The 21645-nt window shown below is 55.5% G+C and overlaps 2 protein-coding genes across 4 annotated transcripts; one reads left to right on the top strand and one right to left on the bottom strand.

The window, feature by feature from the left end:
- The first annotated feature begins 1865 nt into the window (after positions 1–1865).
- On the top strand, positions 1866–7512 carry UBXN6 (UBX domain protein 6). 2 transcript variants are annotated; one of them, XM_030966529.1, is made up of 12 exons: positions 1866–1885; positions 1920–2080; positions 2320–2480; positions 2699–2760; positions 2884–3006; positions 3228–3325; positions 3648–3723; positions 3808–3892; positions 4118–4337; positions 4434–4564; positions 5168–5313; positions 5840–7512. In XM_030966529.1, the coding sequence occupies exons 2-12, from the start codon at positions 1998–2000 to the stop codon at positions 5963–5965; spliced, it is 1311 nt and encodes a 436-aa protein (XP_030822389.1). In that variant the 5' UTR covers positions 1866–1885; positions 1920–1997; the 3' UTR covers positions 5966–7512. The 2 variants fall into 2 exon arrangements, with proteins under 2 accessions (XP_030822389.1, XP_030822390.1); XM_030966530.1 differs by having other exon boundaries at positions 1867–2080; positions 6777–7512.
- On the bottom strand, positions 6828–20980 carry CHAF1A (chromatin assembly factor 1 subunit A). Of its 2 annotated transcripts, none has more exons than XM_030966504.1 (15): positions 20936–20980; positions 20282–20332; positions 19309–20093; positions 17536–17592; positions 15495–15736; positions 14978–15038; positions 14518–14586; positions 13917–14140; positions 13617–13785; positions 13370–13450; positions 13204–13293; positions 12744–13005; positions 11481–11926; positions 8563–8650; positions 6828–7307 (listed from the first exon to the last, which is right to left on the bottom strand). In XM_030966504.1, the coding sequence occupies exons 2-15, from the start codon at positions 20328–20330 to the stop codon at positions 7228–7230; spliced, it is 2703 nt and encodes a 900-aa protein (XP_030822364.1). In that variant the 5' UTR covers positions 20331–20332; positions 20936–20980; the 3' UTR covers positions 6828–7227. The 2 variants fall into 2 exon arrangements, with proteins under 2 accessions (XP_030822364.1, XP_030822365.1); XM_030966505.1 differs by lacking the exon at positions 20936–20980 and adding an exon at positions 20492–20748.
- Positions 20981–21645: the final 665 nt, after the last annotated feature.

Genomic DNA, 21645 nt, shown 5'->3' with positions numbered 1-21645 from the left:
CGGAGCCTGAGGGGCGGCGGGGGGACGGGGATGGGGACAAGGCCTGAGGGGCTGGGGACTGAGGGGGACAGGGATGGGGACAAGGATTGGGAATTGGGACCTGACCGGGGACAGGGATAGGGACAAGGACAGGGAGTTGGGAACTGAGGGGGGACGGGGCTATGGGGGGGCTGGGGACTGTGGGAGGGTGTCAGGGCTGTGGGGATCGGAACTGTGGGAGGGTGGCAGCGCTGTGGGGGACAAGGGTGTCGGGACAGGGTCAGGGTTATGGGTGGGACAGACGCCGATCCTGCCCCATCCACTGCCCCCAGCTCAGCCCCCCAGCCTGGGGCCATCCCAAGGCTCCAAACTCCTTCTGGACTGGAGGGGGTGGAGAGGGAGATGGGTGGCCATGTCTCTGGCCCAGGACAGGGCCACCAGGACAGTCACTAGGGCCACATGGGGGAATCTGACCCACCGGGTTCCAAACTTGGGCTGAGCCCGGCTAAGCTGGAGCAAACACTGCAGCTGGCCTGGGAGCTGCACTGAGGTTTAACCTGCTTTTAACCCAAACTGGCGTCTCTGCAAGGTCATGGAAAGGAAAACAGTGCCTGCCCACACCGGGCTGCAAAACCCAAACCACAACCCTGATTCTGGGGAGAAACTCCTCATTCCCAGGGGTTTGGGGGGAGGTGTGTGAGGAGGGGAAATCCTGCTACAGGGAATTCGTGAAGGTGGTGTTGGGGTGTTGGGAGTGCTCCCTGTCACACTGTGAGTGAGGCCTCGCTCCTGCCAGGCTGTGCCACGTCCCTGCTGTGCCACATCCTGGCCTTGCCATATCCCATCCATGCTGCATCCTGACTGTGCCAAATCCAGTCTGTGCCATATTCTGGCCTTGCCATATCCCATCCATGCTTCATCCTGATTGTGCCATATCCTGTCTGTGCCATATTCTGGCCTTGCCGTGTCCCATCCATGCTGCATCCTGACTGTGCCATATTCTGGCCTTGCCGTGTCCCAGCTGTGCAATATTTCGGGCTGTGCCACATCCCAGCCGTGCTGTATCCCACCTCTGCCACACCCCAGCAGGATCAGGGCCCTCTCTGTACATTCCCCTCAGCCTGTCCTGTGCCATGGCGGTGTCACTGGAGGGCAGATCCGTGTCTCAGCCCGTGATTCCCACTGGCGATGCCGATGTGTGTCCGGCCTTCATCGAGGTGTTCCTGGCTCTCGGTGCCACTGGAGGGGCCGTGCCAGGTGCTGTTGCCCAGGTGTACGCACAGCACAGCCCCGTTCGGTGCCGAGAGTCGCAGCCCCTTTCTCGGCTGCGAGTGTCCCGTGTGCCGGAGGAGGAGGAGCGGGAGCTGTGCTGTGGAAATAACCCCGTGAAACCGCAGCGCACGCGGGGAGGTTCACTGTGCGCATCCTTAGGTTTGGAGCCCTCGGCCGATCTCCCAGGGACGGGAGACACGAGGCTCCTTGTCCGTGAGCTTTAGACGCCGCAGCCCCGGCTGTGTCCCAGCTCCGGAGCTGCCCAGGGCTCCGTTCAGCTTGCTTTGCTCACGCCGCGGCTGCTCCCGGGGCACCGGGAACCGAAGCTGTTCCGTGGGGCTGCGGGTGCAGGTCTGGGGGGGTCTGGGGCGCTCTGGGCTCCGTGAGGCTCCGTGGGCGCCGCCGGGGTCCAGGGATGCAACCGGGGCTCTGTGGAGGTCCGTGGGTCCCGCTCTGGGGTCCGTGGGTCCCGCTCACGGCTCCGCGGGTGCCGCAGCCCCCGGTGATGCCGGTGCCGGCATCCCTCGCCCCCCGCCGCCCCATCCCCGCCGCCCGAGCGGGGCCGGTCCCGCCCCGTTCCGGTGACGACGCGGGCGGGCCGGAAGCGCGGGGGGGGCGCGGCAGCCCCGCTCCCGTCCCGGTGCTGCTCCTGTCCCGGTGCTGCTCCTGTCCCGGTGCTGCTCCTGTCCCGGTGCTCCTTCCGTCCCGGCGCTCCCGTCCCGGCCCGGTCCCAGCCCGGCACCGCCATGCGCAAGTTCTTCCAGGAGATCAAGGCCGACCTGAAGTTCAAGACGGCGGGGCCCGGGCAGAAGCTCTCGGAGCCGTCCCGGTACGGGCTGGGGGGACCCTCCGGTAACGCCACCACCGGTAACGCCACCCCCGTGCACCCTCCGCGGCCGGTACCTCCCGCCCCGGGCCCGGTACCTGCCCGGGGCACGAGGGGGACACGGGGCCGGGAGCGGTGACGGCGCCGGGCCCGAGCGCCGCTTCCCGCGGGGCCGCGTCCCCGCGCTGTCAGCGGCGGGTGGGCGCGCACGGGCGGTCCCCGAGCCGTGTCCTCCGTGCCAGGGCCCCCCGCGAGAAGCCGAAAGCCGAGGCGGCCCCGAAGCCCCGGCAGGCCCCGACGGATGAGGCGCAGAGGGCGGCGGCGGCGGCGCTGGCCCGGCTGGAGCTGAAGCCCAAGGGAGGAAAGGCTCCGTCCGCATCGCAGGAGGCCATCAGGAACCAGGGTAGGAGCGGCCGCGGGAACCAGGGCTGGAAAAGCGCCCGGGGACGGCTCTCTGTCCTGCCTGTTTTCGGGCAGCTGTCCTGGAAATGGGGTCATGCGCAGCCCTGGGCTGGGACGCCACACCTGGGCAGGTGTTTGCTTCCCAGGGCAGCGCTGAGCTGTCCGAAAGGCTCTGGAATGTGCTGAGCCTCCACTCCAGCCGGGGTTTGTGTGTTGTAGTGAGGAAAGAGCTGATGGCCGAGGCAGCTGCCAGTGAGAAGGGGCTCTCCATGGAGGAAAAGGTGAGGGAGATGCTGCCATTCCCTGCTCAGCACCCCTTGGGGCTGCTCTCCTTATCCTGAGGGTATTTATAAACATAATCCCCCAAAACCTCCCCGTGCTCAGTTTGGTTTTATCTCCTGCAGGAGCAGGAGGAGGAAGGGGCAGCTGCTCCCTCTGTTTCAGGGGTTTATTTCATCTGCCCCTTGACTGGTACTGTTGTGAGGAAAGACCAGAAGGAGAAGCAGCTCCGAGAAGCCATCCAGGCAGTGAGTGCTTCCCTTCAAACTCCTTCCCTTCCCTTCCCTTCCCTTTACAAACTCCTTTTGTGCCAGCAGTGACCTCACCAACCCTCCACCTCCTTCGTGTAAAATCTCCCCAGGACAATTTCGCATTACCTGTTAAATCATCTCTAGCCCAGCAAATGGGGAACAATTGAGCTGGGCTGCGGTCAGCTCCTCCCTGAGCAGCTTCTCTCCCTCTCCCCCAGTATTTCTCCGTGGACCCGGTGGCTGCTTCCATCATGGAGATCCACACCTTCAACAAGGACCGGGAGAAGGTCCGGGTGTGCGTGGAGACCATGGCCAAGTGAGTGCCACTGAGGCCACGGGCAGCTCATCCCTTGCCTGCTGGCTTTTCTTGCTCTGCTTCTAGCAAAGTCTTCTTTTTGGAAGAAAATGGAACTCTTGAACCACCTAATTTGTCAGTTGACCTGATGTCAGCATCCTGGAGGAGTTGGTCCCACTAATCCAAGAGGTTTGGGAGCTGCTGGTTGTTTGGTTTGGCCCCAAAACATTGATGTATTTTGTTTTCCTGGGTTTCTCAGCTTTTTTCCTCTGTGAGGTCTCTCTTTTCTCTCTGACCTTGGAGTGTTCTGCTTTGATCCAGCAGTGCATTCCTCTTCCTGCAGGTACCTGGATAACATCTATCTCCATCCAGAAGAGGAGAAATACCGGAAAATCAAATTGCAGAACAAGGTGTTTCAGGTGAGCTCAGGCTCCATAGCTGCTGAGCCTTGGAAGGCCCTTGCTTGGAGCAAACTCCATCTAAATTCTGTCTTTTTCTTACAGGAGAGGATAAGTTGCTTGGAAGGGACACACAAATTTTTCCAGGCTGTTGGGTTTGAGACAAAAACGCTGCCTGTTCCAGGACAAGGCAAGAACTTGTGGTGTTAATGTGGAGTCAGGGGGAGTTTGGGGGATGCTGGGAGCAGCTCTGGTTGCTGACAGCTCCACAGAGGTCATTCCTCCAAGGCTGGAACAAAAACACCCTCTGATCCTCCACATTCCTTGTCCCAGTGTGACATTTCCCCAGAGATCCTTGTCCCCGTGTCACTGCCCTAAAGACCAAGAGCCTCACGCGCCATCCTTGCTGTTGCAGAGACCACGGAGGAGTTCTACGTGCTGAAGGAGGAGGTGCTGAGCAGGCTGGAGGATCTGAGGGAGCACAAGGAGCAGCTGTTGAGCTCGGAGCCCGTGCGGGCGCAGCTGCACCGGCAGCTGGCCGTGTTCCACCCCTCGCCCGCGGCCGCGCGCTTCGAGCTGCCCCACGACTTCTTCAGCCTCACTGCAGAGGAGCTGCGCCGGGAGCAGCGGCTCCGGTGAGGGGCTGCAGCAGCAGCAGCAGGGCCAGGGGACAGCAGCCAAGCCAGCAGCTGGTGGCTCTCCTCGGGGCCTACAAGGGTCTGTGCCCGCAGGACAGAGGCGGTGGAGAAGGCGTCGATGCTGAGGACCAGAGCCATGCGCGAGAAGGACGAGCAGAGGGAGATGAGGAAGTACAACTACACGCTGCTGAGGGTGCGCTTCCCCGATGGATACATCCTCCAGGGTAAGGGGGACTCCTCACCCTTCCTTCGGGCACCTCCAGAAGTTTCTGAGGGTCCTTGGAGTGTAAGGAGGAGGTGCTGAGCTCAGCTGGTGGGATAAACCATCCCAAAACCACAGCGGGGTAACGTTTCCCCATGAACTCCTCCCATCTCCAAACCCTCCCCCTGCTCAGGGTTGGGATTTTAAGCCAGGATTGGACAGAGAGGGAAGAATCTCAAGGCATCATTAATTAAAGTCTGCTCTTCCCATGCCTCTGGAAACAAGCTGGACTCATTAGATCAGTGTGTGACAGCAGCCAGCGTGAGGCTGCCCGTGTGATGTCAGACTGTACAACAGCATAAATCCTCTTCAAATTTTCCTGTAGAACTCTGGAAATCATTTCAGGCTTCCCCAGCTCTTTGTTACAGGCTGGCAGGGGCTCCCAACAATTGACTATTTTTCTTTGGGGATTCTGCTTTTATAGTTTTCAGCTAAATCAGGCTGGCTGTGTGGCAGGGAAGTCGTTGATCAAGTCAGCATCAGTAGGTGAAGCCCCACGGAACCGACCACAAAAGGTTAGATTTTGGTAAATGCCAGACTCTCTCACCTTGTTTTCTCATGGCAGGGACTTTTTATGCCCGAGAATCAGTATCTGCACTCTACAACTTTGTGAGAGAAGCACTCAGAGATGACTGGCTGCCCTTTGAGCTCCTGGGACCTGGAGGTCTCAAACTGACTGATGAGAACTTGGCCTTCAATGAATGTGGGTTGGTGAGTGAAAAAAATTATTGTTGGTACCTTCCAGAGCATCTTGAGGCTGTCAGAGACTTCTGCTGCTCAGAGCTGGGGGAGAAGTTTGTGTTCTTTCAGAGCCCCAAGCTGTGCTCTGTCCCCTCGTTTTCAGCACAAACAAAGCAGTAACTGCCGGGGGGCTTGGAGGTGTGGAGGGAAGTGCAGGGTCCTCCTCCTGGAGCACAGAGCTGTCAGGGGCTGGGAAAGAGGGAAGGCAGCGCTGGTGAGGGAGGGTGTGAACAGAAAGCCCAAAGTAACATCCCTAAAAGCAGCTGCTTGCAGAATCCAGCCTTGTCCTTGTCAGTCTGAGCAGTCCCAGCTCTGTGGATGCTCACAGGGTGTTCTGCACTCAGGGGAACAGAGCAGCGGTGGGAGTGCCCAAGGCCGGGATGCACAAGCTGGGGCAGGGGGAGGTGTCCCTGCCCCAGGTAGGGGTGGCACTGGATGGCTGGCAGGACTCCCCACACCCTGCCCTGGCTGTGCTCAGTGCTGCTGTCGTGCCCAGGTGCCCTCGGCCCTGCTGAGCCTGGCCTGGGACGCCGCGGTCATGGCGGACGTGGAGGCGGCGGCGGAGGAGCAGCGCAGCCCCCTGCGGCCCGAGCTGCTGGCCAGGGCCCAGCCCCTGTCCTGAAATAAAGGGCAGAGCCTCCAGTGCTGCTGGCTTTGGACTCGTCCCTCCTTTTGCCGAGACTGCTGGAGGTGGCTTTGGTTCAGCTCTGCACAGGGGCTGGGCTCTGCTGTCCCCTCCCAGCTCCAGACTCACAGGTGGCCTCGCCAGGGGCTCCTCCCTGGGGCTTCCAACACCCAACTGGAGCAGGGACTGCCCGAGGTGTTCCCAAGGCAGTGGTGGAGCAGGGATTAGGGGCTGGTAAGGCTGGATTACCAGCCTGAGCCTGGGGAGGGGGCTGGGTTTAGAGCTCAGCTTCCCGTTCTGCTTCTGTGTGCACTGTAACTCCTACTGGAGAGAAGCTATTTGGATAAAGTTACACTTAGTCTGATTAAATGGAATTATTTAAAGATTCAGTTCTGATCCCAGTTGCTTGAGTTGCATTGTTGTTGTAGGTTTGAGATGCCAAACCAGTCTGTGCTGGGGCTGGCACTGGTGTTACTGGGGCAGCATCACCCCCTTGTCCCTTCAGAGAGCACAGAGTGACAGCAGGGACCAGCTACTGCTGCTGCCCAGGGGGAGATAACAAACCTGAAATTCCAGACAATCTTTTAAAGAACTAATTGATAACTCACCAGTCGTATAAAGCTGAAAGCCCCAGCAAGTTTGTCCTGTGTGTCACCAAGTTTGATGCCAGCTCCTTTAATACCTCAAGCAAGAGTTTTTCTGTGGGACAGAGCCCAGCTCTGATGTAGACAAGAGACAGAGAACCTAGCCCTGACCTGTCCAGCCTGTCCCAAAATAAGAGAAACAATGCATTTTTCCTCTTCCAAAGGTAAAGCCCTGCTGCTGTTCTCTGGAGCAAGTAAGACCACAAACAGGATGGTACAAGAGCATAAATTCATATATAATTGTACATCATTTATACCCAAGGCCACGCTGTACAACATTATGAACAGTCATTCCCCAGTGGCATCACAATAAGCTTATTCCAAAATCCCTCAGCTACTTTCAGAGATAACTTAGATACCTTCCATTACAAAGAAGTATCAAAATTTCAATAATGCTTTATTAAGGACAGATTAATATGCAGTATTTAAAAAAAAAAAACTAAAAAGCTAAAGCTAAAAATTTAAGCTTCCATCTGGTCTGAAGCAGAACAAAGTGCTGTCTTCTCTTTACAAGAAATGTGGAATACTTTCAAGTATCTTGGTCAAAGATACACAAGGTTTAAAACTTTCTAGCTCATTCTACATACATACAGAGGAGTTAGTAGCATTTAAGTCTCAAATTGTATTAGATGGGCTGACCATGCTGCTGTCCTGGTGAGCAGCTCTTGTGCCACTGGATTCTGAAGCTGTGGAACCTGCAAAGGAGAGAATGTGTTTGGTTTGTTTTTATAAATATCCTCATTAATCCAGTAAAATTTGACTGCTTTATGTTTTATCTGTCTTAGCTTCCTGCATCTGTTGTGAGTCTCCTTTTCAACACTATTTAAAAACTGGTTTTGATACTGGCTTCGTATTTAATATCACCAATCCAGAATAAAAAAATCACTTCAACCATAAAAAGGATTTTCATAATCTTTTCAGTGCTTTAGAGTCAGGCAGAGCCAAACAAACAGAGCTGCTTGTGTGTCAGCAGAGCCTGAGGGAGGGAAGCTGCTCAGTGGCATCCTCAGAACAAGAGGGGACGAACCTGAGGCGAGGTTTTCATCTCAGAGCCTGGTAATAAGCAAAAGCAGCTTAAGATTAAAGCCAGGCTCCTTGTCAAGCAGTCCCAATGTCTGTTTTGGGAGGTGAGAGGAGCTCAGAGAGGAAGGAGAGCCCAGATAATGCCTGCAATGGGTCAAACACTCCAGAATTTCTGTGCACGAGTCCTTATCTGCCAGAGGAGCTGCCCAACACAAACCACTTTCCTTAGAGCAGGTTGGGAGAGCTCCATTGTGAGCAGCAAGAAAGAGCCCAGAGCTTTGGAAAGCACAGCACGTGCTTGGAGTCAGCTCATTGATCTGTGTGATCGCGTCCAAAAGCTCCTGGAGATGAAAGGAGCTGCTGCACATCCTCATGCCAGCGTGGCCTGAAAGGAAGGGCTGCAGCACAGGGGCTTTGAAGCCATTTTCCAAGGGATAACTGGGACACAAACACAAGCAGGTGCTCAGATTGTGGAGCAGAGCAGCAGCCAGGCTGCTCCCTGATGTGACTTCCTTCAGACAACTTGCACCTCTGAGGAGGCACCAGAGGGGTGATAACCCAGCCCCTGCCAGGCCTGCAGGGCTCTGATGCCCCAGAGGGCAGCAGTATTTGCCATAATTTGCCAGTGGATGTGCTGGCACTGCCCCAGTGCTCACCTGTGCCCCCAGGAACAGGCAGGTGACCCTGGCAGCTCACAGGCCTTTGTGCCACTGAGGCCAAAGGGGAGGAGGAGGGCAGAAAAGCCAAGAGCAGCTTAGAGAAAGCCATAAATAGCAAAGAAACGTCTTTAAAAAAAGGATAAAAAGCAGGAGTAGCTGGAATAAGATATCTATAGAGAGAAAAGCTCAAGGAGTGGTGAAAAGGGCAGAAAAGCCCAAGTTCAGCTCACACAGGTGCTGCTCCCTTGGTACCCATCTCCCTTCCCACCTTTTCCTGGCTGTACATCCACAATCATGCAGTCATCATCTTCCTCATCTTCCTCAGTGTCTGCCTGAAATCCATCCATCTCTGCAGCCTGGAGGGAAAGAGCAGGTACCAGGTGTGAGCCAGGAGGTGCTAGGGGCCAGAGCTGGCACAGGCAGTGCTGGGCACCCTCTGGGCAGGTGGGCACACCTGGAGGGAAGGAAATCTGCAATTCCCAGCTCCACAAGCTGGGACCTGTGACTAAAGGCCTCAGTGCAGTGGCACACACAGTGGGAAAGAGGCCAAGCTCTGCTCCAGGATCCTTCCCTCTTACACAACGTGCTGAGCAGCCCCCGCAGCACAGGCAGCTCAGGCTCCATGGGAATCTGACTCTTGCTGCATTTTTGGAAGGGAAATCTCTCCCTGCTCTGTTTATTATTTTCACAGAATCACAGACTCATAAAGGTCAGCGAGTCCAACTGCTCCCCAGCGCTGCCAAGGCCAGCACTGGCCCTGTCCCCAGGTGCCACATCCCCATGGATTTTAAATCCCTGCAGGGCTGGAGACTCCAGTCGTGCCCAGGGCAGCTGTGCCAGGGCTTTACAACCCTTGCCATGAAGGAATTTTCCCAATATCCAACCCAAACCCCCCTGGCACAGCTTGAGGCTGTTCCCTCTTGTCCTGCTGTCCCTGGGAGCAGAGCCTGCTGTCCCCTGGCTGTCCCCTCCTGGCAGGAGCTGTGCAGAGCCACCAGGGCCCCCTGAGCCTCCTTTGCTCCAGGCTGAGCCCCTCTGGATGTCCTCTCCCTTCTGAAGATGGAGAATTACTGTTGCTTGTCAAGTTCAGACCTTGTTTTCTCCTGACTGCTCCTCCTCTTTGCCAATCAGCTTTTATTCAGGGAGCTGTGCCAGTTCTTCCCTTGCTGCCCAGGTTTCCTGCCATGGGAAAAGCCCAAACTCCCCATTTGGAATGGAGAACACAGAACCCAAGGAGTGACACAAACCAAAGCTGCCCAGCTGTGAGGGTCTGTTGAGTTTTGGTTTTTTCCTTCAGATGGAACTGGAATGAAAATCCTGGTCCCCATCCCCTTAAAACTCTTCCAAGCCAAGAAATTTTCAATTTACATCTTTCGATAAAGTCCCAGTTCTCAAATTAAATCCCTCCTACACGTGGGCAGGTACTGCCCACTTCAGCACCAAATTTTTCTCTCCACAGCTTATGTAAGAGCACCTTGACTCACACAAGCCCTGGTGTGAGCTTCCCAGCACAGAAACACGTGCCAGAGTGGGAATCTGGCAGCTCCCAGCCATTCCCAGGCTCTCTCCACAGCCCAGCCTGGCTCCACAGGTGGGGTGGGATCTTAACACCTGAGCAGGGCTGATTGAGACATCAGGAATGAAAAGCTTCTGGGGCTGTGACACCTCTGCTCGGAGCTGCACCTCCCCAGCACAGCTCTGAGGAGCTCTGAAGCATTCAGGCTGCTGATGTAATTCTCCTAAAAGCCTTTGTTTTGCTATTTCTGCTCCCTTATGAGCTGAATTTCCAGTGGGTGCCAAGCAGAGACTTTTATCTCTGCCTTTATTTAGTGTACAAGAAAAAACCCAAGCAGATGGAGTTTGGGGGCTGAACAGCTTCTCACAAGTCTCTGATCTCTATCAATACCTGAATGCTGAGCTTTTTCAGTAGAAAAGCCAAAAAAGCCAAGAATAAATTGGGAAGGCAAAGCATAAAAAGCATCAAAAGCCTCATCTGTGGTCCATGGGAGGGGGTGGAACGAGATCAGCTTTAAGGTCCCTCCCAAGCCAAACCATTCTGGGGCTCTTTCCTAAGCTGGTGCACACGGAAGGAGGAATAAATCCACTGGCAGGGACTTCAAACCCTGCCCTGCCTGGGGCACTGGAAGCCAAAGGTTGATAACCCCAAGTTCCAGCACCTAAAGCCTCCACAGAGCATCCCAAGCTTGTGGGGACCCAGCTGTGGCTCCTCCAGGGCCTGAAGGGGACAAGAGGAAACACAGAGAGAGACTTTGGACAGGGGATGGAGGGACAGGACACAGGGAATGGCTCCCACTGCCAGGGGGCAGGGTTGGATGGGATTTGGGGAAGGAATTCCTCCCTGTGATGGTGGGGAGGGGCTGGGATGGAGCTCCTAGAACAGCTGGGGCTGCCCCTGCATCCCTGGCAGTGCCCAGGGCCAGGCTGGAGCAGCCTGGGGCAGGGGAGGTGTCCCTGCCATGGCAGGACTGGCCCTGGGTGGGATTTAAGGTCCCTCCCAAGCCAAAGCATTCTGGAATTCCATGATCCCATTTTTCAGTCATGATTAGGCTCCAGCACTACCTGTGGTCGCCCTGAAAAGCAGAAGCAACAACAGGAAAACCACAACACAGCTCCCAGGCAGCAACCACTGCAATTCCATCTCATTTTGTCCCTATGAATTATTGTATTTTTAAACCAGCTCTTGAAATTCAGCTTTATGTGTGTCAGGATGAGCTGGAGCCTTTACAGACTGCTCTGGGCTGAGTTGCAGCACTTGGGAACCACATTTAATCCGTTCACATGCAACTGCTGTAAGTCATCAGCTCGGGCTGTACATCTGGCAGCCACAGGCACACATAAAACCTGCACACAAATTACACACAGCTGTAAAACCAAGGCCGAGCAGACTCTCAAACTATTCACAGCTTGGATGCAATCACTGCCAAATAGCAGAGAATGGAAGAACAGCAGGAGAGCAACGTTTCAAATGGAACAGAGAGTCCAAGCTGCAGACACACAAAAGAAACCCATCTCTTTAGTCCCATCATTTCACTCCTTTCCCCATAAAAAGGGTCTTCTGGTGTGCAGGACAGTGGCTGGAGGTAACAGGCTGACCTGGGGGGTGCAAACACCCCCAGCCCCATTCCCAGCACTCATACTGGGGCACAACACCCACCAGGAACTCACCTGCTCAGCACCCCGAGGCCTCTTCATGAACTTGGTGATGGACATGCTTCCCACAGCCTTCCTCTTGGCTGCCAGGGGGGTGGGCTGGGGCACAGCCACTCCTGGCACGCTGCCCCCCTCCTCCTTGCCCGTGCAGGGCACCTGGGTGACGTAGTTCCACTGGCAGGGCACGGGGAGCTGCTCCTGGCCAAAGCTGCGCAGCACCTCGGCGTGCACGTACCAGCACATCCTGAACTCGGGCCTCTTCTCGTACACGGAGCTCTCTGAAATGATCCTCTTGAGCCTGGCCTTGGAGGGCACCCCGCTGTCCTCGCCACCTGGGGGCTCTGGGGGGCTCCTGGGGCCGTGGCTGAAGCGTCCCTGGCGGCAGCACTCCTGGAACTCCTGGATGATCACCCTGCTCCCGTGCACGTTCCCGTGCAGCAGCGGCAGCAGCTGGCCCAGGACTGCGGGGGAAATGGCACAGAATGGGTTAAAGGTGGGAAAGAAATCAGCGTGGGCTCTCCAGAGCTGGCCCAGCACTGCGGGGGAAAGGTGGCACAGGGTGGGTTGAAGGTTGGGAAACCACAGGGACAGAAATCAGCACGGGCACTCCAGAACTGCTGGGGGGGAAAGTGGCACAGAATGGGTTAAAGGCTGGGATACCAGGGGGATAGAAATCAGCACAGGCACCCCAGGATTGGTTTTAGAGATGGATTGCCCTGAGAAGCTGGGGGTGCCCCATGCCTGGAAGGCTCCAAGGTGAGGTTGGATGGGGCTTGGAGCAAGTGGAAGGTGTCGCTGCCCATGGCAGAAATTGGATGGTCTTTAAGGTGTCCCCCAACCCAAACCACTCTGGGATTCCATGACTGTAACAGCAGCTAGGTCTGATGTGGAAACAACACCCTGGAGTGAAATCCCCACCCCCTGCTTGGCCTTTATGTGAGTTATTCACAGCCTTGTGTTAATCAGGTGCAGGAAAAGCTCAGGCCTGGAACCAAACACAGAAACCAAACCATTTCCCCCAAACAATAAACAGGCTCAGGCCCATCCTAAATCTGAGATTGCTCAAGTCTGGCTGGCTTTAGTTCCTAGATTGCCCAGAGCAAGACTTTTTGGAGAGGCACTGCCAGAAAACTCCTTTCCAAGAGCTCTCAGAGATTCCCTTGGATTCCAGCCTTGTCAGAAACAGGTCATTCTGAATGCAACACTCACTAATCCCCCTACTCCCTCCAAAGCAGAGCACGACACTGTGGAAGCACTGTTTAGCCCTTCAGGTCTTACTTTGCTGATCTTTTGCTCTTTTTTTGCTACATTTCTGTGTGTGCTGCTCCTCCTCTGGCACAGGTGGATCCAGGACACAGGCTGTGAACTGCTGGAGCACCTTCAGGTCGGGGTTGGTGCCGTTGTCCTTTGCTGCCCTTTCCCAGACACAGCCAATCTTCACAGGCTGCAGGACATGGAACCTCTTCCCCTTGGCTATCAGCTCATCCCACTCCTTTGCTTTCAGTTTCTGACGAACCTTCTGGTTCTCTGGGTCACACTCCTGCAGCCACAGGGGACAAAAGTTACAGCCACACCAGGATTAAAAAAGAGCTTTTTGAAGCTAGCTTTGTTCCCTGAGCCACACAGGGCTCCTGAACCGTGCAGGCACAGACCACGTGCTCTCCTCCCCTGCCAATATTGACGTGGCACAGTTCACTGGAAACAGAGATGGGAACTCAGGGCCACCCAGCTGCCTTACCTCTGTCACACCTTCATCTTCAGATAGGTACCCATGGGGTACAAAAAACCCATCGTCCTCATCTTCATCCTCTCCCTCCTCTTCGTCATCCTACAAATAAATGGGTTAAAGTTACACTGCCAAGTGCAAGTGGTTCCTGATTTTATTCAGCATGCAGGATCCTCACCTCTTCACTATGGGAGAGACTTTCCCCTGGCTCCTCCTCTTCCCACTCTTCATCACTGTCTACTTCATAGTCCAGCAGTTTCTGCAAGAAATGCCAACATTTCTGTCCAGCACTGGAGAGCACAGCACCAAATCCAGGCTGGGCTTCAAAGGGAACAAAATGGCTCAGAAATGCCAGGGAAGCAGAGGACTTGGCCAAGCACATTCACTTCTAGAGCATAAAGGATGCAGCAGGCTGAGGTGCTTACAGTGTCCTTGGACCATGGATTCCTGGCACGGATCAGGGAGGTTCTCTTGTTCCAGGTGCCCCAGTAGGCAGGGCGGTGATTCTCACTGAACTGCAGGAGCTTCATCCTGCCAAACTTCTCCCTCTCAGGAACAGCATCTGCCTGGCAGCTATCCACCACCACCACGTCACTGGGAACACAGGGGAAGGTGGCTGAGCCCCACAGAGCAGCTCCAGCCTTCCCTCCTCCTCAATCCTCAATCCCTCTCTGCAGTTCATTTCATAAACCAGAAGCAGAGCAAGCCCCCAGGTGCAGACTGACCTGTTGACACTGTCATTGCTGTCACTGACCAAAGTGGGCCCAGTTTTCCGTGGTTTACGACATTTTAGATCCTTCAAGAAAGAATCTTCACCATTCTGGGCGTGCAGGAGCTTATCCAGCTGTTCCAGGTCCTCTGGATCCAGGGCCACACGGCTGAGGGGGGCTAAGACCATGTTCTCCTTAATTTCAAAAGGAGCAAACTTCCCACAGGAGCCAGCAAGGGTCTGAAACATCAAGTGAGGAATGTCAAGGACACGGAGAAGCTGCAGCACCAACACATGCAAGAAACACCTGCTGTTGAGGTGTTGTCTGAGGTGAAGATTTAGGTTAAGTGAAGATTAAGTTAAACCCTTCCTGTCCAGATCTTCCAGGCAATGTAGAAAACAGAGCCGAGATTCACTAAACCAACAACAAGTGTCTTCTGTAGTCTCTGCTCTGGCCTTTTTCTTAAAATCCTTTGCACTTTTGAGACCAGGAAATTAAGAAAAACCAATGTTTTGACCACCTAAGAAGCTGTAAGGGGCAGCTGAGAAGGAAATCGGGGTATTTTGTTAGGAACAACTGTGAGAGACCAACACACAGAGGCACAGCAGTCCCTCACCTTGGGGGCCTGTGGAGTCTTTGGTTTCTGGAAGAACCTGGTGATCTCTGCTTTCTGGGCATTGATGCGCTGAAACGAGAACCCAAACGCAAATGTGAGATGGGACAAAGCTTTGGAATGCCAGGTGAGCTCACGCATGACTCAACTTCAAATGAGGCACAAAGCAAAGTTCAGGCAGTCAGCAGCTCCTGTGACTCAACAGAAACACTCATTGTCCTCCTGGCACAAGCAGGGCTCCAGTGTCACTGCCAGGGGACAGGTCACTTGTGGCCACTCAGAAACACACACAGAAAACACCCGAGAGGGGAAAAGCAAAGGAACCAACAGGTGTGAAAATAACAGGTAAAATCTGCATGGAGCAGCCCCAGCAGGTCAGGGGGACAGGCTGCACCCAAAGGAACCTGCTCCACCATTTCACCCCAGGAAGAATTTAGAGACAAGCCAGAGAAAGCATTTTCACCTTTTCTTCCTCCTTTAACCGTTTCTCCTCTTCTTTCTTTCTCTTCTCCTCAAGTTTTGCCCTTGAAAACAAAGATCATGTGAATTGTCACCCTCCAGGAAGGGTTTATTTGCACTGAGGAGGAGGTGGGAAGCCCCAGACCCCACCAGGAGGATCATCTGTCAACCCAGCCAAGAACCACACTTGGTGAAGTGCAGAGGAGACTTTGTTCATTCCTTCTAGAGCAAATATTGACTCATTTCAAGTTAATGGGCTGCCTCAAGTTTCTCTCAATCCCAGGGAGTTTCAGGGGTTACCAAGCCCCAGTAACTTCCTCCACAAAGAGCACAGGTGAGCCAGGTCCTGCTCAGGGCAGCAGGACAGCAGAGGCACTGCTGGGATGGGGGCACAGAGTCCCTCAGGCATTTCAGAGCCACCCCTGACCCCAGGCCCGTGCTGCTGGAGCAGGAGGGCAGGGAAAGAGGGGATGGAAATCAGCACAGGCACCCCCAGGAGCTGCACAAGCCCAGGCACTCACTCCAGAGCCTCCTGCCTCTCCTTGCGCTTCTCCTCCTTCACTCGCAGCTTCTCAGCTTTCTCCTTCTCTTCCTTTTCCTTCTTTTCCCTCCTTTCTCTCTCTTTCAACTCTTTCTCTTCCTCTTTCCTCTTCTTTGCCTCCTCCTTGGCTCGTTCCTTCGCAGCTTTTGCCTCTTCCTTGAGCCTCCCCTTCTCCTCCCTCTCTGCCTGCAGCTTCTGGAGCTTGTCCGCACGCTCCTGGTCCTGGGGCACAAAGGGGACACTCAGAACTGCAGCTCTGTGCTCCCAAAACCCTGCTGGAAATCAGCATTTATTGCTCAAAGAGGACCCACCCAGTGCTTGACCTGCAGCATCACAAAATATCCTGGACTTGGAAGGACCCTCCTCCTCCCCAGGAGTGCAGGTGGGAGCACATCCACAGCCCCCCTGCCTCAGGCAGCAGCCAGCTGAGCTTCCCTGGGCTGCCTCTCTGAAAGCTTTAATTATTCTTTTCCCTTCGCAAAAAAAAAAGGTATTTTCTTTTCTCTAAGCATCAAAGAAAGCTTTGTATTGAGTCATCTTCCTTACCACTGTGGCATTATAGAAAATTAGATGGGAATTAAAAAATCGTAATTATTCCCTTATTTAATAGGAGATTTCAGATTCTTTCCAAAATATTTTCTCCTGAGCAAAGCTTTTCACGCTTTGGTGTCATCACAGGGCTACTGTGGTGTCACTTCTACAAGTGAATTTGAGCTGATTTGACATCACAAACCCACAAGGATTTTCTGATGGTTTCCACAACCACAGAAATCACTCGGATGATCCTTGTGGGTCCCCCCCACTGGGATATTCCATGATCTCAGGGAATAAAGTCAGCCTCCAAAACCAAATTGTGGAGCTTGTCCCTTGTTTTCTTCCATTCTAGATCACCAGACATCACCAGTGCCCTGAGATTGTTCAAGGGGCACTCTGGGAACAGATGTTATTGGAAGTGTTGCCTTTTATGGTGTTTCCTCCCAAAACAACTGCAATTCCCACCGTGGCTCTGCTGACACAAAGGAATAAAATGTCAAATTAAAGAGAAAAAGCTTTTCTGTGCTGCAGGCACTGGTGATGTCACCAGGAAAGGAGGATCTGCCTGTGCCCAGACACTCCTTCTCCTCCCTGGGTATTTTCAGTTTTCTTTTATTGATTTCACATCTCTCCTTGTCAACATCAAGGCTTCCTTGAGCAGTGTCACAACACAAATAACTGCAGAAAGCCACCAACAGCCAAGTGGTGCCAATGGCAAGGAAACAACACTGTCAGCCTGAGTCATGGAATGTGCTGGGTGCTGGTGTGAAGCTGACAGCTCACTGGTGGCTCTGGTTCATTCCCAGCATCATTTTTAGCTTCCATTCTCCTCTCTCCCTCCCATCCCTGCTATTTTTAACACAGCTATAGAAGGGAAGAAAACAACAGATTGGAATTCTATATGGGGCACTGGGAAAAGCTGAAGAGCTTTACAGCTACAACTTACATAAAACACACAAGTTTATAAACAAGCCACTGAGAGACACAGAATGCCTGGGCACAAACCCTCCCAGGTGCAGATAAAAACAAACCCAAAAAAGCCCATTGCTGCAGCAGGGACCCTTCAGCCTCCTCTCACCCAGCATGCCACGAGTGGCAGTAGAATGAGGGAGCAGAGTTTGCTGAGGAGCTGCATCCAAGCAAACAGAACCTGGAGCTTGAGCATTCCCAGTGGTGGCATCCAGTGGTGACATCCTCTGGGAAGCCACAGACACAGTGTCCCACTTGCCTTGTGTATTAATAAAAACTGAACCTACATTTTGGGGCTTCAACGTTTCCAATCCTTCCCAAAGAGCCCCAAATGCACCCAGGGCTCCATTCAGGAGCTTTGGAAAGAGCCAAGCACTTTAACTGCCTGCATTAAAGGTTCTTCCATGCTCCTCAGGGTGAGGAAAAATGGCAAAAGAGATGTTCCAGCTGGGCTGAGATAAAAGGCAAAGCTTTGTTGGCTCCTCAGGGGAGGTTTGGGTGTCGGGGAAATGCCTTACTCTTTGCAATCTCAGCTTCTCCTTCTCTGCTGAACTTCTGTGGAATTTCTGAGGTACCTGGAATTACAAAATGCAAGTTTTAGAGGAGATCCTGAGTGACAGGATTTTCCAGCCTGAGTGACACCAGGCTGCTCCTGCAGATCACACCCAGTCACTCCCAATGCCCCAGAGCAGGGAATGAGGGCACAGCTCAGGAATACCCAACCTCCCCACTCCCACCCCAGCCTGGATCCACCTCCTGTCCCCCTGAACAAACCCCTCTGGTCCCCTCAGCCCTACAGGATCCTTTGCAAGGGAACACCACACCAGGGGAGCTGCTCTGAACCACAGGGGACATTTCAACATGGCAAACTCACTTCCTTCCAGCTAAACTTATGTTTGTTTGGTTTTTTTTTTTTTGCATCCACCTATCTTGCTGTGATATTTAGCTGTAACTTTATGAATACAAGGACTGTTTTCCACATTTTAACACTTTCTTCTTGTCATCACAGTCCACTTGATCTTCCACCAGTAACAGCTCACTGACCCTAAATTCCAAACAGGGCACACTTCTCATTTATCTTTTATTTATGGGGGGAAGAAAAAGGTGTTTTATGCATAAGACCATCATTCATAGACTGGTTCAAGGCCTAATTTGTCAATACTTCAGCACACTGTGACTTGATTTACTGGATCCCCCCTCCTCCTCCTCCTGCCATTCACAGCATCACATTTAAATTGTGATTAACAGGCTAACACAGCCCAACTGCTTTATTTTCTATATTTATCTGATATAAAACAGGAGTTCTGTCAAGTGGGGGCTTCAGCTCCTCAGAGCTGCTTCCTCCCAGGAAAACAAAGCTGCCAGGACTCCCAGCTGCACAGCTTGGGGTGCAAACCCTCATTTTGGGGAGCAGCACACGAGCAAATGCAGCCCCACTGGCAGTGCTGGATTACACCAGGAGTGCTTTCTGCTACACTGGAAATTCTTCACGCCTGCTTGAGTGTGTCTGTTTATTTTAGAGAGGGAAGACTGGGAGTTTTCACAGAGGAGGAATTAATTGATCACTTGACTTGATAAACACAACAACAGGACTGGGAGAACCATCCCCGTGGTGTTTGAGCCACCTGAGCAGATGCTGCCACCCTTGGAAGCTTCTCTGTCCAAAGTGCCCCAAAAATCAGGGTGGCTGAAAGTCAGGTGACCAAAACCCCCCTCACCCCGAGCTTTTTGATGCAATCCCAGAATTGTTTGGGTTGGGAGGGACCTTAGAGCCCATCCAGTGCCAGCCCTGCCATGGGGCACGCTCCACTGTGCCAGGCTGCTCCAATCCCCACGAGCCTGGCCCTGGGCACTGCCAGGGATGAGGCAGGAGAGCTGCTCTGGGAAATCTGTGCCAGAGCTTTTCCGTGGCAGCTGCAGAAACTCAGAGCTGGAAAAGCATCTGCACCGGCTGTGCTGGGGGAACATCCTCACAGGAATCCCAGCAGCCCTGAGGAGGATGAACAGAGCTTGGGGAAAAGCACCTAAACACAGAACTGCTCTTGGATGCTGCTCCCAAAACACCAAGCCCCAAGCGGGCATTTCACTAAAGAAATGTAAATAGAGCAGCAGCCAGAACCAGGGAGGATCAAACCCTTGAGCTGCAGGATTTAGAGACCCCCCAAAGGGCAACAGTTCAGTAATTAATCCCCACCACCTTTCCTACACTCCTCGCTGCCCCACTCACCCTGTTCCCCAGAACCCCAAGCACTCCAGCACAGCACCTGCACCCCAGAGCAGAGCAGACCCACCTTCCTGGCAGGCGTGGAGGCAGCCAGAGGGCTGCTGCTGCTGCCCTTGCTGTGTGCCAGGAGCTCGGGGGAGCCCCCGGAGCTCAGCGAGGAGTTGGTCAGTCCCGAGTCCCCCTCGTGGGACGACTCCAGGGCCTCGCTCTCCGACGCGTCCAGAGAGGCCACCTGGGGGCATTTCAGGGTCATGATGTCCTCCAGCAGCACCACGGGCACCTTCCCCTCAAAGAGCACATCCTTCAGTTCTCCCTGAGCGCCCTTCCTGCCCGCTCCATCCTGGCAGGCCGTGGGGCTGCAGCGTGGGGGGGGCCCAGCTCCTGCAGCCTGCCCTGGCCCAGCTGCAGCTGCACAGGGCCCCTCAGTCCCCACGGAGTCACCTGCTGGGCTGCTCTGCGAGGGGCTCAGGCAGCCCAGCTCCTTTCCTATGGCGCCATTGCTCATAGCAGCTGTAGAATCCGCAGCCCCCCGCTCTGCGCCGTCCCCGAGTCCGTGGGCAGAGCCCCTGGAGGGCTCACAAACACCCCCAGGGTCACTGGTGTCACCTCCGGGGGTCTTCTGGATAAAATGGTCCAAGGGACCCTTCCCGTTCACGAGTGCTGGAGTCAAATTGCCGCCGGAGCCCAGCTGGCACTCGTTCTCCACATCGTCCAGGGAGGCACCTGAGGCATCCAGGGAGGGATCCTTGCTGGCAGCAAAAGCACTCGGGGAGCTCTTGACTTTTTTGACTTCTGAACTGACATCGAGATTCTCCTTTGGCACAGGATTGAGGCGCTTGAAGGGCAGCCGAGCTGCAAGAACAGCACCACGTTAGAGACAGGAAACACCAAAGGCTTTCATTCATTCTGGAGCACATTGAAAATTGAGATGAGCCATTTAGAGATCATTTAATTACCACCAAGCCAATGTATCTCATAAAATCAGGTCTGAGATGTTCTTAATGTGCTAAAACTGTGCTGGATGAGAGACACTCCCTTACCTTGGACGAGCTTCCGTGGAGGAACAGCAGCTTTGTCTCTGCACTCCATGGCTACGGGAGAAAACAACAAATCAGCACCCGTGGTTGTTCCCAGCGAGCTGCTGCCTCCCCGGGACGGCTGAGGCAGAGCCCAGCAGCTCTCCCAGGGCCGCTGAGGGAGGACAAAGTGGTCCCAGTGTCACCCCCAAGCCAAAGGAACCCCCGACCCACCGGGTCCCGCAGCCGCACTGTCCCCCTCACACTGTCCTGGGGCAGCAACGTCCCCAGGAGCCCGTGCCGGCACCCAAGGAGATGCGAGGAGGGAATTCCTGGCTGTGAGGGAGCGCAGGCCCTGCACAGGTGCCCAGATCAGCTCCGGCTGCCCCTGGATCCCCGGCAGCGCCCAGGCCCGGCTGCAGCACCCGGGGACAGCGCGAGCCGTCCCTGCCCATGGCACGGGTGGGACCGGGATGGGCTCTCCGATCGCTCCCCACCCAAACCGGTCTGTGACTGCACGAGTGCGGCTGCAGGGCGGGCCCGGGCCCAGCCCCGGGGCGCGGCGGCAGCTCCGGCACCTCCTTTGTTACCCCGGGCAGGCCCCGCGCACCCCGCGGCCCAACCGCCGCCGGAAACACCGCGCGCCCCGGCCGCGCCGCACCCCCAGCCCGGCCCTACCTGTGGCGGCGGCGGCGGGCGCGGCTCGCGGCGGTGCCGGGCGGCGGCGGCCGACCCTGAGGCGGCCCGGCCCGCGCAGCCCCCGCCGCTCCGGGCCCGGTCCCGCCCGGCCCGTCCCGCTCGTACTTGGCGGGAGCCGGGGCGACCCCGCGTCGCGCGCCGCTGATTGGCCGAGCGCGCCCCACGTGACCCGCCCAGCCACACTCCCCGCTGCGTCTCGCCTTTCGATTGGCCGCCGCCGCGAGCGCCGCTGATTGGCGGAGGGGGCTGTCGGTCTGGCGCGCTGCAGGCGCTGATTGGGTGGCTTTGTAAAGGGCCGGCGGGGCGCCGGGGTCCCTGTGCCGGGGCCCGAGGCCTGCCCGCTCACCGGGCGGGACCGATGCCGCGGGGGGCCGGAGCGGCCTGTCCGCAGCAGCGGGCGGAGGGGGCGGAGCCAGCACTGCCGCCCGCCGCACCGCTGCGGGCATTGAGCCAACGCGCGAAATGGCGGCGGCACCGGCGGCCAATCAGCGCCCGCCCCTGCGAGGCGCAGGCGCAGTGGCTGTCGCAAGGGATGCTGGGAGTCGTAGTTTTCCATTTGGAATGTCTGTTGCCCCATTTTCCCCTCAGGCCTATGGCGGGGGTCCCAGCCCGCTTGTCCCCGTGTCGCACACGCGGTCCGCTCCCCGCGGGCGGTGCCGGATCCCTCATGAGAAATACACAGCTGCACC

The sequence above is a fragment of the Camarhynchus parvulus genome, chromosome 28 (assembly GCF_901933205.1).
Source record: "Camarhynchus parvulus chromosome 28, STF_HiC, whole genome shotgun sequence".
In the NCBI taxonomy this organism is placed as follows: Eukaryota; Metazoa; Chordata; class Aves; order Passeriformes; family Thraupidae; genus Camarhynchus; species Camarhynchus parvulus.
The sequence above is the reverse complement of the archived record's forward strand: the minus strand, read 5'-3'. Positions and strand labels throughout refer to the sequence as shown.